At 41.4% G+C, this 14,984-nt stretch overlaps 1 protein-coding gene across 1 annotated transcript in view; it reads right to left on the bottom strand.

Annotated features, from left to right (window-relative positions):
* The window catches only part of dpp6a (dipeptidyl-peptidase 6a), a 329,725-nt gene extending 314,758 nt beyond the window's left edge, over nucleotides 1-14,967 (bottom strand). The window contains exons 1-2 of the mRNA XM_074693088.1: nucleotides 14,696-14,967; nucleotides 14,545-14,611 (exon numbers count right to left, since the gene is read on the bottom strand). Coding sequence (XP_074549189.1) covers nucleotides 14,545-14,601 — 57 coding nt within the window. The 5' untranslated portion in view covers nucleotides 14,602-14,611; nucleotides 14,696-14,967. The remainder of the gene's footprint in view (nucleotides 1-14,544; nucleotides 14,612-14,695) is intronic.
* Between the last annotated feature and the right edge of the window lie 17 nt (nucleotides 14,968-14,984).

Raw genomic sequence — 14,984 nt, 5'->3', positions numbered from 1 at the left:
ATGGTGTTGGCAAACTTCATATAACTGACGGAGCAATGAATGGAGCCATGTATGGGGAAATTCTTGATCTGAATCTGCTGCCATCCACCAGGATGATGAAGATGAGACGTGGCTGGACCTTCCAGCAGGACAACCATCCAAAGCACACGGCAAAGTTGACTCTCAAATGGTTTCAGAAAAAGAAAATCAATCATTATTTATGGACCTGAACGTTGTGATTTCTTTTCATGTGTGGATTATTTGAGTCTATACCAATGTCTGGGAGAAATTTTGTTTGAATTGCATCTTTGGAAATAAATGTGATGAGAAATAAGTTGACGCGTTCAATACTTATTTTCCCCACTGTATGTTGTTCTGTGGCCAGTTTTTAGAACGATACTTTACGACAGAGACAACGTCTATCAAGTTTGGACGGTCACAGAGCAACCAGTGTTTTGGAGTTGATAGTAGGGATGCACAATATATCTGTATCAATGTCACGATCGGCCAATATTTACTCATTAGCCGCAGGCCATTTTCAGAGCATCTTGAACAATTTTTCAAGACTCAAATAATCTTGTTTTTTCTGACTATGTCAACACCAAAATCAATCGACGCTCCGTCCTTTGATCCTCTTCATCATCGTCTTTTCTCTGGATTGCGCCGCTCTCTCTCTGAACTACCTCTCAACACATCATCTCGGATTGTTTTTGTTTTGTTTTTAACAATATTGGTTTTGGTAAATATCAGTTATTGGCCATAACAGCACTATCAATATCAGATATCAGCATCAGCCAAAATCTTCTTATTGGTGCCGCCCTCTGTAATTATCCAGGTTTGACCACAAACCAGCAACATTAACTGCTGATATTCAAAATCCAGATTTGACTTTGCTGATTTAATGAAAAAGTTAAGGGGAGGGTTTCAAATTTACTGATACATGCTCTTTAATTCCTCAGCTAGGTAGCTTCAGGAAACAGACGCCATTATCCAGGAATAAAACCTTCAAACCTCTCCTCCTGACGTCTGATTGACCGATAAGTCGACATGTTGACATGTTAAAGACAGACGCTTCCTGGAAGGATGAGTAATTGTTTTAAACGTCTGTCACGCCGTGTAACCGTCACTCCTGACACGTCATTATCCCTCATTTTCTTCATGTCTTCAGCGTATTTGCACAGATAAAACCTCCCGTCGATAGCACAGGCCGCAGCGAGCCGCAGCGAGCCTCCATGAGCAGGTAGATATGGATTTGTAGGACGCTCTCTTTACATTTCTGAGCTTCTTTTGAAGACAGATCTGCAGCACGGGCTGCGAGAGAACAAACCAATGAGGATCTATTTGTACACATCTCTGTGGACGTCTGAGCGCGGCTGCTCGATGCAGAGGTTCGCTGCGTGGGTTTGGGAGGATACGGACAAACAGCTTGAAGAAGCAGCTCAGACTCAGCTCTCTGTTTCATTTTGAACTTTCAGTCCGAGCGGTGCATCAGAAAAAAGGTCTTTGTTCTGCATTTTAACGAAGCCCAAAGAGAAACGGGGACGGGTGGGGACGTCGGGGTTTATTTAAGGTAAAGAGGTGGTGCAGGTTGGCGTGATGAGGAGGAGAGTTGCTCTGAGGCTCTCTGAGGGAGCAGACTGATGCTTAAGCGTCACTTTGGGAAGCAGATGCAGCCCATTTACAGCTGTAATCATGTTTCCCCGCCACAGCCCAGACAATCTCCCTGAAAACTGCTTTCCATTACGCCCAGAGAAACCTCCTCAGAGCCCACCGTTAACTCTTTGTAATGCAAACCACTTCATTCCCGTCTCAGTGTTAGGAAGCACTTTAATGTGTCTGTGTGGTCTGAGAGTAACTGACAGCTTCATCCAGCAGGGGGCGAACTAAACGCTGACCTCCTGCTGACATCAGCACAGTGTGTTTGTCCTCGATCAGTCTTTGTTCTGAACTCTTTCTTTCTGTTTTTAACCTCCAGGAGTCGTTTTTACCCACAGGAAACAGAATCTGAACCGAGAGGTGAGGATTAGGGTTTTTCCAGGTAAAAGACTCTGTTTTCATTCTGTTGTAAACATGTGACTCTTGCATATCTTCTTTCTAGGTAACTTTTCCCAGGATGCAAAGCAACAAGTTAATGTATTTATTTATGGTTTGAAACGTGAAAACAGGCTAACTTTGTCAGTTTGAGCTGTAGTTTAGTTTCCAGCTAAATTAAGCTTTAATGACAGCCCATGTTTTAGCCTTTAGCCTGTGTTTTAGCTGTAAGCCCATGTTTCAGCCTTTAGTCTGTGTTTTAGGCTTCAGCCTGTGTTTTAGCCTTTAGCCCGTGTTTAAGCTTTTAGCCCAAATGTTTAGCTTTTAGCCCAGGTTTAGCTCTTAGCTTGTGTTTTAGCATTTATCTCGTGTTTGAGGCCTTAAGCCTGTGTTAAACTTCAAGCCCATGTTTGAGCATTTAGCCCGTTTTTTAGTCTTTAGCCTGTGTTTTAGCCTTTAGCCTGTGTTTTAGCTTTTAGCTCATGTTTTAGAGTTTAGCCTGTTTTTTTTTTTAGCTTTTAGCCAATGTTGTAGCCTTTAGCCTGTGTTTTAGCTTTTAGCTCATGTTTTAGAGTTTAGCCTGTTTTTTTTTTTTTTTTAGCTTTTAGCCAATGTTGTAGCCTTTAGCCTGTGTTTTCGCCTGTAGACTGTGTTTTAGCTTTAAGCCTGTTTTTTAGCTTTTAGCCCGTTCTTCAGCCTTTAGCCCATGTTTTAGTCTTAAGCCTGCATTTTAGCCTCTAGCCTGTGTTTTAACTTTTAGCCCATGTTCTAGCTTTTAGCCCATGTTTTAGAGTTTAGCCTCTTTTTTTAAGCTTTTAGCCTATGTTGTAGCCTTTAGCCCATGTTTTAGCCTATAGCCTGTGTTTTCGCCTGTGGACTGTGTTTTATCTTTAAGCCCGTGTTCTTTAGCTTTTAGCCTGTTTTTTAGCTTTTAGCCTGTTCCTCAGCCTTTAGCCCGTGTTTTAGCCTTTAGCCTGCGTTTTGGCCTGTAGACTGTGTTTTAGCTTTTAGCCCGTGTTCTTTGGCTTTTAGCCTATGTTGTAGCCTTTGGTCCGTGTTCCAGCCTCAAGTCTTTGCTTCAGCCTTTGACCTGTTTGTTAGCCTTTAGCTCATATTTTAGCCCTTAGCCTGTGTTTTAATCTTTATCCTGCGTTTAACCCTTAAGTTGTGTTTTAGCCTTTGGCTCCTCACATCAAAATTAATCACAGAAATAATTTCTTACATAGAAAAACTCAGGTCCCTCTTCTTTCTTCTAATTTAAATCAGTTGGCGTGGTGTTGTCATGGCGACTGACGTGCTGTTTATCAATCCTGTTTACTGTGCATGATCCTCCTCTCTGGAAGAAAACATCAAATGCTTTTCAGATAAAGTCTTTTTATTCATATGTTCACCTTATTGTATCATTTATATCATCTCATTATTACCTTGTTTATTCAGTTTTTATATTTTTAATGTTTTAATCTGTTTTACACCATCAGACCGAGGTTTCCTACCAAGGTTTAAACTGGTGCTGATGGGGATGAATTCCTGTGAAATGCTGCAGAGACCAACCTCAGACTCTAAAGTCTGTTTGGAGCTTTAAGGAGCAGAGAGTTCAGATGGTTCTGGTCCAGTGTGGGGGGGTAAAGTAAATCCTGGAGCAAACATCGATAGGAAAGATAAAAACACCCTGAGACTCCGTCAGATCTGCGTCGTCTGGACTCCTGCAGGAACAAACCCTCCGTGTTCCTCTCCGTGTATTTGCATGGGAACTTGTTTAGAGAGAACACAATGAAATTACATTCAGAGCCGTGTCTGAGAGGTCTCCCCCTGGGGGATGAATAATGCATGGCGCTCAGAGGAGAGATTTCCTCCTTTCTAACAGCACAGGCTGAAGTGTTTGTTCTGTTAAACGTGTTACAGGAGCTAATTCTGCTGCCGCGGCGTTTCTGTCCCCGCTAATCCACCGTGTGTGGAGGGGATCATCAGGTGCTGCGGCGGCGCTCTCCTGCCGCACAGAGGGAGGAAACAGAAACACACTGATGGGACACACACTCACACACACACAGAGGTTTGTAGTGGCTCTGTCAGGGCTCCTCGCCGCCGCGCTGTGTTTTCCGTGGGCTGATTGACACCTCGGGGAGCGTAATCGTGTGAGTCACACGGACCTCTCTGGCCCTCTGAGCGAGCGGTTGGCTCGGCAAAACGCTGGGGTCATGACAGCCCATCTGGTTGTGTATCACACGCAGTCAACAAGGCCGGCGAGACAAATGGTACCTCAGCAGCAAACAGCCGTCGCTGCTCGGGAGACAGACACCGCCGCCATCTTTAAGATCCCACACATATTCACCCCGGGGCCCCCAGGGGCCTCAGCCGCCATCAGAGCAGACTGAACTCACTACATCCAGAGCACGTGAGGCTGTCAGAGGCTGACACAGAGGATTTTACTACTCTGTGACACCGTTTCAGAGACGAACGCTGCACACAGAGAGGTTAGAGCTGCGCAGGCTTCAGCGGAGGATAACCAGACACGGTTATTTCATTCATTAGACCCCAAAAAGCTTCCCAAAAAAACACTTCTGCACATTTTATAAATGTTAATCTGTTTTTGAAACGATCATTGATGCAAGCTGCTCTCATTACCGTAACTCTTCAAATATTGGGGCAAGAGAAAAAAGTCCAACAGCTTCTAAAAGATAACTGTTAATACGTGTCTTCCACTGTTGATGAACTTGCATTAGCACAGTTGAGTTACTGATTTAATGAGTATGTGTTTTCAAATCAGAGCACATTATATAAATAAAAAGTCGTCCAACATAAAATTTTTCATATATATATTTTAAGGAAAGTGTCAGGTATTACATGCCAAGCTGTTGAACAATAACGTGACGCCGTGGCAGCGCGACGCAGTTTACCCCACTAATAAATCCAACGAAGAAGAGAAACGCGACACAGTAAGCAAAGAGTAACGATGAAGACATGCAGCATTTCGTCCTCTCCGTGATCGTCATGTAGCTCTTTGAAACAAAGAACAATCAAGCTTTGTTTCAGAGAAGACTGTGAGCCACCAGAAGAAATACAGGAAGTGACCATTCTTTTGACCAATCAACGGTCTGCAGTGTTGTAACTCCACCTTCCAGAGCAGATCGGTTCAGTCTGGCACCCATATGAAAGGGTCCCAAAAAGTAGGCCAGCTCGTCCCGATTTTTGGGGATCTGTCCCGGGGTAAGTCAGTGGAAACGCCACAAAATGCACGACCGTACCGAAATGAACCAAACCGGACTGCTTGGTCTGGAGATCCTACATGTAACCATGGCTGCATGGTTTACATGTAAAATCAGCTGTTAGCAGCCTGCAGCGTGTCAATGCTAACTGGTGCTAGGCCGGATGTTTCCCACAAGGTGAGAAGAAGGAGGTGAGGACGACGTGCTGGTTCTCAGGTGTGAGCTAAGAAGTGACGACATGGACCTGTCCTTCCATCCATCGTTATTGGGAACGTAAGATCTATCTCCAATAAGATGGACGAGCTAGCTGAGTAGCATCATGCTAATCTCGGGAGACAGAGACTGAACAGACTGCTGAAGAAGCTCAGTCCTGGACCCTGTGGAGGTGGAGGCTGGCTGACTGGACAATGATGGACAAGCTGTCAGCATCTATTTTACTATGGAGCTTTTACACTTTCTATACACTTTCTTTCTTTGGTTTTCTTGATTGCTGCTGTGACTTCAATTTCGTTGTACTTGTTACAATGACAATAAAGTTTTATTCTATTCTTTTCTATTATATGAGTGAGGACTAAGCCTGAAATCAGGACTACGAGACGGGGACTAAACCACAGGACAGTTTTTCTTTGTGAACAGGAAGTCCTGGTTTGCTAGAAGACATGGAAGGGACTCAGGAAGTTTTGCAGATTGAAAGCAGGGACGGATCACCTGTCTCATTTTTTGGACCCTTTTATATTTGTTACATTTTTTTCTTATTATATTTTTCTTCCTTTTTGCTTTTTTAAAATATTTTTGTTGTTGCGTTCATCATGGACAGTAAAGAAAGACTTTCGTTTTAAAGAAAACACATTTCTTTACTGCACAGGTGACAATCAACTCTTTGAATCTTGAATCTGAACTTCCTCTTGGAGTACTTCCTCCCCTCTGACGCCGTGATGTCAGCAGGTTGACTGATGGCGCCCGTCTGATCGGGGTGAGAAAAGATAACCTGCTAATGAGCAGCAGCTCTGAGATTTTAAGAGCAGAGATGATTGAGTTCAGCGACGTGCCGTTTCACCAGGAGTGAAAAAAAAAAATCAATGCTGATTTCCATGGACGGCAGCGAGGGAGTGTGAGTGATAAGCGTGCATTACAATGGGCCTGCAGTGTAATGAGCGCAGGGTCGATACCTGGCACGCTCAGGCTGCTGTTTGCTCGCCGTTAGCCAACAAAGCTGCTGTAATTAAGAAGTGGAGCCTCAATCCAAAGAGCTCGCTGCAACATCCGCTCAGACGTCCTCTGAGTTACTGTAACGATCAGAATCCTGATGCTCGCTCGATGGATGCAGAATAAACGAGATCAGCTCAGAGAGAAAAGAGGAATCAGAGAAATAATACCACAAAGAAAAACCTCAGGGAGTTTTATTTAAGGAGACAAAAGTCCAATTCTTCAGCCGTAGAGTGTTGGTCCATGAGCGAGCAGCAGCAGTTCATAAATATTCACAGCGAGGAGCATCGATCGGCTCCAGCTTTTCCCTCTGTCTCCAACAAATCAAACTTTAATATCCTCGTTAAGAAACCACATAATGAGGAGCAACGTGGGCTTTCTGACTCTCTGCTGCTAATGTTTGGAGACGGTTTGGATTGAGTTAGCGTGTGCAGGACGACAGAGGGCCGTGCTTTAAGCTCATGCTTTAGCTTTGGACCGGTGCTTTGGCTTTTAGCCTGTGTTTTAGCTTTTAGCTTGTGTTTCAGTCTGTAGCTTGTGTTTTAGCCTTTAGCCTGAGTTTTAACCTAAGCCTGTATTTAAGCTTTAAGCCCATGTTTTAGCCTTTAGCCCATGTATTAGCTTTAAGCCCATGTTTTAGTTTTTAGCTCGTGTTTTGGTCTTCAGCCTATGATAAAGTCTGTAGCCTGTGCTCAACCTTTAAGACCTAATTTAGCCTGTAGCCCATGTTTTAGCCTTTAACATGTTTTTCTGTCCGTAGCTTGTGTTTTAGCCTTTAGCCTGTGTTTTTACCTAAGCCTGTATTTAACCTTTTATCCTTTGTTTTAGCTTTTAGCCTTTAGCCTGTGTTAAACCTTTAAGCCCTTGTTCTAGCTTTTAGCCCATATTTTAGCTCCAAGCCTATGCTTTAGCCATTAGCTTGGGTCTAATACTTTAGCTTGTGTTTTCCCGTTTTATAGCCTCTAGACTGTGTTTTAGTGTTTAGCTTGTGTTTAGGTCTTGTGCCTGTGTTTTAGCTTTTAGCCTGTGTTTCAGTCTGTAGCTTGTGTTTTAGCTTTCAGTCTGTGTTTTAACCTAAACCTGTATTTAAGCCCTTGTTTTAGCTTTTAGCCCATGTATTAGCTTTTAACCCATGTTTTAGCTTTTAGCCAGTGTTTTGGTTTACAGCCCATGTTATAGCTTACCTTTTTTAACCTTTTAGCCCTTGGTTTAGCATGTAGCCCATATTTTAGCCCCAAGCCTGTGCTTTAGCTTTTAGCTTGTGTCTAATACTTTAGCTAGTGTTATCCCGTTTTATAGCCTCTAGCCTGTGTTTAAGTCTTGGGACCATGTTTTAGCGTTTAGCTTGTGTTTCAGTCTGTAACTTGTGTTTTAGCCTTTAGCATGTGATTTAACCTAAGCCCATATTTAAGCTATAAGCCCATGTATTAGCTTTTTCGCCTGTGTTTAAGTCTTGGACTCATGTTTAAGCTTTTATTCTGTGTTTTAGCCTCAAGTCTGTGCTTAAGTCTTAAGTCCATGTATTACCTATTAGCCCTCGTTTTAGCCTGTAGCCCATATTTTAGCCTAAAGCTTGTGCTTTAGCCTTTAGCTCGTGTTCAATACTTAAGCTTCAGTTTTCCAGTTTTATAGCCTTTAGCCTGAGTCTTAACCTGAGCCTTTTTTAAGCTTTAGCCATGTGTTTAGCCTTTAGCCCATGGATTAGCTTGTGTCTGATACTTTAGCTCGTGTTTTCCCATTTATAGCCTCAAGCCTGTGCTTTAGCCTTTAGCTTGTGTCTGATACTTTAGCTTGTGTTTTCCTGTTTTATAGCCTCTAGAGTATGTTTTGGCTTTTAGCTTGTGTTTTAACCAAAGCTGTATTTAAGCTTTAGGCCCTTGTTTTAGCCTTTAGCCCATGTATTAGCGTTAAGCCTTTAGCCTTTAGCCCATGTAGTAGCTTTCAGCCCATGTTTTAGTTTTCAGCTAGTGTTTTGGTCTTTAGCCCATGTTTTAGCCTGTAGCCTGTGTTTTAGCCTTTAGCTCATGTTTTCCTGTTATAGCTTTAACCTGTTTTTAGTCTTAAGCTCATATTTTAGCCTTAAGCCAATGTTTCAATCTTTAGCCTGTGTTGAACCCTAAAGTTGTGTTTTAGCCTTTAGCTCCTCACAACAAAACTAATCACAGAAATCGTTTTCATCAGAGAAAAACTCAGATCTCTCTTCTCTCTACTAAACTCCATCAGTTGGCGTGGTGTTGTCATCGAGCCAATCTGAGAGTCCGTGCCGCCTGCTGTGACCGAGAGCAGGCAGGAGAAGAGGAGGAAATCAGAATTCAGAGAAATGAGAGGCTTAAAAAAAACCTGCAGACTGAATTTATTAACAAGAGGCACAAAACGTCCAATCTGCAGGAGGAAGGAGACGGAGCTGTTCTGGATTAACTCCAAAATGCTCCGAGCAGATTAACACAAAATAATGACGGATTCAGACTCTCTGAAAGAAAAATAATTCTTTTAAATCATCCACTGTTTAAACTACATCCAGCTGAGACACAGCATCACTCCTTAGCCCACACTGCCCTCTGGTGGTCAGAGCATCAACACACATCACCAGAGCAGAGCTGCAGCTCAACTTTTCTTCCTCTTCTGCAAAAACTCAGACAAGCAAAACTTCACTCAGATTAAAAATCTCTTTCACTAGAAGCTTCCAGCATTTTCCAAAGAACTAGATCACATAAATAAAAATGAAAAGGGGTTAAGAGTCTATAAATAAAGAAATTCAGTAATTTGGATGATGCTGCTGTTTTTACTTCAAGCTTTAATTATGAGCAACGAGCTGCAGAGACGTCCTCGCGTTAGCAGCTGATTTTCACTGAAAATCATCTTCATAAACTTTTTTTAATCCAACATTTTCTTTTCTGTCTGATGGAAGATTGAAGCATGGAAAAACAGTCGCTTATATAACGCATTATGAGTGTTTAAAGGACAATTCCGTCCTTTTTCTCAGCTCTACGTATGATATTAGTACAACAGCTGATTTAATTTCTCATGCCTGATTAACGTGCGGCTGATTTCCTGGATTAATGATTAAATCTATAAGATGTTAAAATAAAAAATAGGAGGACAACAGCCATCAACCCAGCAGACAAAAACCCAGATTTACACTCAACACAACAGGATCAGGTTTTACCGATCCAACCCGTACCAAACTGTACCGATCCGTACCGGACTGCTTGTTGGAAACAGGATTTTAGACACTCACAGACACTGAAACCCTCTCTTCACCTCCTACATTTCCCAGAATGCCTTTCACATCAACTCCAGGAAAAACATAGAATGGAATAGAATAGAAAATACTTAAATACTTAATCCCTCTTAGATAGATAAATTATTATCATTATATTATATTATTATAATAATATAAATAATAATAATAATAATAATAACAACTATTATTATTATTATTATATATTATAAATAAAAATAAAGTATATATATATATATATATATATATATATATATATATATATATATATATATATATATATATATGTTACTTAACTATGTAAATTATATAAAAATAAAATAAATATTATATATTTTATATAATTTATTATTATTATTATTAATTATTATTGTTATTATATTATTAAATTTTTATTAATTAGATAGATAAATACTTAATCCCTCTCCTTGATGGATTTCTGCAGCAGCGTAAAGTGATACTGACACCAAACTGAGCCTAACAGGACTAAAATACCCAGAACATACCTAAAACAGACATCTTTGCAATGCATTCTGGTCTTTGGAGTCCACAGCCAGTATCCTCTCATTTTCCCTGAGTCGTGAGAAGCTGTTGATGTGCGATTAGAAAGAGAGGACGTGTGAAAACCTTCACATTCAGCAGCTGACACACAAACAGCTGATCTCTTCTCCAGACTCTTATTTTGAAAGTCTCCCCTGTCACGTCTCACTCAGTACATGAAGAAATGTTAATTGATGGTAGTCGTAAGCATCTTAAAATAATCTCAAACCCGCCTCGCTCGCTGCGGTCTCGTTTCAGGTGTTTGTGAAGCTGTCAGAGCCCGTCAGCAGCTGACGACCGTGACCATGTGAGCCTCATCCTGCAGAGAGGCCTGCGCCGCAGCAGACCGAATCAGAGTGTCATTAATCCGCCGTGGAGCGTCTCCCTGCCCGGACTGTCAACACGACTGCAAATAGAAACTCCACGGAGAGAAAGAGGAGTCATCAAAGAGAGCTCCTCTGCAGGAGCGCCGCCGAACGCCGCCACAAATAACCAAACAGTTTGAAACCACAAACAGTCCTGCCGGGGGCTGAAAGCGGCCGCGGGACAGAAAATGAAACAGACCGAGCTGCCTGGAGACCGGAGAGGTGTCAGGCCTGGATCTGTTTTCCTCCCTCGCTGTTCGAGAGGAGATAAAACAGCCCAGAATTAGAAAGAGCAGAGAGTGAGAGGACTGACAATTAAAGCATCAAAATCACCCTCAGCAACACAAACAAACACAAACAAACAAACAAACAAACACAGACAGAGGAGAGATATGAGGCCCAGCAGCTGCAGGTCAACAGCCAACACCACATCTAAAAACAGACCCAGCTCCATTAAGAAGTTTGTCTCCTTCAGCTCAGAGAGCCCCCTGGAGGCCTGAGGGGTCACCTCGAGGAGTCTCCAGGTCCCACACCCTTTACACAGTCTCCCCACACTGAGTCTTTAGACCCTTAATGAAGACCTGATCCTCTAACTGTGTACAGAACAATGTGAAGTTAGCATCCTCATCCTCCTCCCTTTAACCAAAATATCTCACACTTTTTTTCCTCTCTTTAGCAAATATTTTTTACCCTTTAGCTTGGCTATAAAACCTTAGCATAATTTTTGATCTTTACACTCATACCGGATTATTTTTGGACAGTTTGAATCATTTTGAAGCTTAATGTAACTTAAAATTAGGCTGTACGGTGTTAAAAATTAAATGTTTATACTTTTGTAATTGTCTGCTGCTTTTAGCTGATCACCTCAGATGTTATTCTCTACTTTAAGCTAACTGTTTTAGCCAAAAATCCAAAATCCTTTAGCTGGTTATGCTAGCCTCTATATGCAGTACTGTTAGCTAATGAGTCAGGACATTTATTCTGTGTTTTAAGCTAAAAGACTATTTGCTGGGCCATTTTTAATTATTTTAGCCTTTGGTTGGTACGTATAGCTAGCTGCTTTAGCCTTTGACTCTCCACTTTTAGCCATTGACCTCAACCTTGGTTCAGAACTTTAAGCTTTTCATTCTAAGCGACTGTTGTAGTTGTTAAAGTTTGCTTGTAGCCAACAGTTCAAGACTTCAATAAAAAAAAAATGATTCAAACTGTTTTTCTGTTTGAGCGAAGATAATTTATCCAGTTTAAAATAAGTTTACTTTAGATTCCCTGATTGTTTTAGCCTTTATTCAGTACTTTTAGCTAACTGGTTAAGCCCTTTATCTGCCACTAGCTTTAGCTTCTTTTAAGTAATTTTATTTTATGGATTAAATCATTTTAAGAGGTTATTTTAACCTTAATTTGGTACGTATAGCTAGCTGCTTTAGCCTTTAACCCTCCACATTTAGCCATTGACCTCAACCTTGATTCAGAACTTTGAGCTTTTCATTTTGAGCCGACTGCCGTAGTTGTTTAAGTTTTGCTTTTAGCCAACAGTTAAAGCCTCTCAATAAAAAAAACATTTATTTAAATTGTTTTCTGTTTGAGCAAAGCCTCTTAAACCATGTCATCAGATTTATCCAGTTAAATAAGTTTCCTGAATTATTTCAACAACCTGTGTTTCAGTTAGCTTTAGATTCCCTGTTTGTTTAGCCTTTATTTGGTACTTTTAGCTAAATGGTTAAGCCATTTATCTGCCACACCTAGCTTTAGCTTTTTTTTAGGAATTTTCTTTTATGGATTAAATCATTTTAAGAGGTTATTTTAACCTTTGTTTGGTACGTTGAGCTAACTGTTTTAGCCATCGATCTAGTATTTTTAGCAAGTCGCTTTAACCTTTGACCATTAAGGACTTTATTCAATAGCTTTAGCTAACTGTTAGACATTTAGCAAAGGACTGAATTAATTATTTCAGCCTTTTAAAAAAATTTTTAGCTGATTATTTTGGCTGTTTCCAACTTTAACCATTATTTGCTACTTTAAGCTAACTGTTTTAGCCATCGATCCAGTACTATTAGCGCTCTCTAACCTTTGACCATTAATGCCTTCAATCAATAGCTTTAGCTAACTTTTAGACATTTAGCAAACGACTGAACCCATTAATCAAGAACTTTTAATTATTTCAGCCATTTAACAAGTTTTTTAGCTGATTAATTTAGCTGTTATTATTTGCTACTTTAAGCTAACTGTTTTAGCCATCGAGCTCCAGTGTCTTTAGCCGTTTTATCCAGTTATTGTAGCTAACTGTTTCAGCCATTTAGCAAGTTTTTAGCTGATTTTTTCCAGCCTTTATTGAGAAGTTTTAGCTCATGGATTAAGACATTAATTATGGACATGTCCACACGTAGCCGGGTATTTGGGAAACCGCATTTAATTTTACACGTTTACGCCTGTCGTCCACACGAAACCGCAGCTCTATGTCAATAAAAATCATGTTTTCCAAAAACTCCGGCCAAAGTGAAGATTTTGGAAAACTCTGGTTTCATGGTTTTGTGTTGACGTGGGTAAACTGAGTTTTCAGTTCTCAAACGTCGGGGGCTCATTCTGATTGGCTGGCACGGGTTTTACATCAGGAAAACACTGCCCATTATGGCTTTGGCGTGCCTGGAGCCACACTCACCGGCGGATTTACCCGCTGCGTGTGGACGAAAGTATTTTTTAAAACGAACGAGAGGGGGATACTCGTTTTTGAAAATACACGACAAGGCCGAAGTGTCATGTTAGGCTAACAGTTTGAGCCATGATGAGCCATGAATCAGTCCATCAGGAATTAGCTAATATTTAGCTAGTTTAGCACAAGCTAATGTCGTATTGTATCAACCTGTACCATCAGTTTGTTTTTAAAAATACACCCAGTAGCCGCTACAAATAAGCTAACTAGCTTCATGCTAACTAATTCAGCACTTTTTTTAAAAGTTATTAAGTCAAGTAATTTAATTCTTTGGCTTGAGTAAACTGGTATCAGCACTGATTGATCTCAGTCAACGTGTTTCACTGATTCATCGCCTTTTTCTCCATTAATTCACTTAATTATCTTTAAACCTTTAAAAAAGAAATAATTCAAACAAACTTGTGTGTTTTTTGAGACTCGTATCTTCACGTTTAGAGAGAAAACAGCTGTCAACTCCACTTCAACCCAGAGTTAATCAGCACGCTGCTCCAGGTGAAGCTAATTCCCGTCCACACCTGTCAGAAATCATCCAGGTGATCTGAGCAGCCTGATGAGCTCCTCAGTGATTGATCCATGACAAATATTTGAACTTGTTGACGGAGCCAGATGTGCTGGGAGGGAGGGTGGTTTCTCCGGACAGACTGTATCACAACATCTCATCATTTCACTCCCACACTCTCCCCCAGCCTCCCTTTCATCCCACCTTCTCCTACACACACCCCTCCTCATCCCTCATCCCTCCTCTTCCTCTGCACATCCACTCAGCAGCAGCCAGTAGCAGCAAAATGGGTCACAGGTTGGATGAAGCAATGATGTTTGGTGTCATGATCTCAGAGCAAAGTGTGGAGCTGATGATTCTGAAGTTTTATCAAGATATTTGAAAAAGAAGTTGTGGAAAACAATCAGGTATGAGCATTTTTTTAATGCACAAAGGCACAAAATCTCTTCTGAAGTCACTCCAAAGAAAGTCAGCTCTCCAAGCTTCGGTCCTGTGCATCATTTCTCCTTTCTCCCTTCAGGAAAAACTTGCAGGAACAGCTCTTCTAACAGGCTAATCTCCACCTCAAGTGTCCAAACTCCATGCTTAATTCTCTGTTTCTCAAGACAAAACAAAAACAAACTCCACCTTCACCTCTCACTCGACTAATTCCACAACCTCTCCAAAGCGCACAGATGCGTAAAACCCCAGAAACACTCAAACCAAGCTCCAAACCGCTTCTTCCATCGTCTCTTTACGCATCACATCTGCGCGGATCAAACTTCTCTTCCTACCTTTCCTCCTTTGGAGCACCTCCGATACGCGTTTGTGGCCCCAGCTGTTTGATTCATAGTGAAACTCCTGTAAAAGAGAAACGAAGGTTCAGATTTTGTTTCTGGGATCCAGGAAGTTTCAGCAGGAGAGCAGAGGCTGCTCAGGTCTTACCTGTGTCGGTGTGACTCCTCAGCAGTCAGACACGCATTGATCTGAAGACGCGTAATCCACAGAAATCCACAGATCCTCGGTTTGTCGTCGCAGGAATCAAACGTTTAATCCGCCCTGAACTTTTCTCCTCCGCAGCAGCTTCAGAGGAAACGAGATTTTAACCCAGCCCCAGCTGATTCACCCACTTTAACTCCTTTGTGTTCACGCTTTCCCGCAGTTAGCACACTAACCTGCTCACTCTGACGGAGTGCTGTGTGTGAGACTGTCAGGGAATGTGAGAGCGCAGCAA

Source organism: Halichoeres trimaculatus, unplaced genomic scaffold (assembly GCF_033239565.1).
Source record: "Halichoeres trimaculatus isolate MK-OKI-2021-1 unplaced genomic scaffold, fHalTri1.1 fHalTri1_scaffold_18, whole genome shotgun sequence".
NCBI classification, from domain to species: domain Eukaryota; kingdom Metazoa; phylum Chordata; class Actinopteri; order Labriformes; family Labridae; genus Halichoeres; species Halichoeres trimaculatus.
This window is presented reverse-complemented; position numbering and strand designations above follow the sequence as displayed.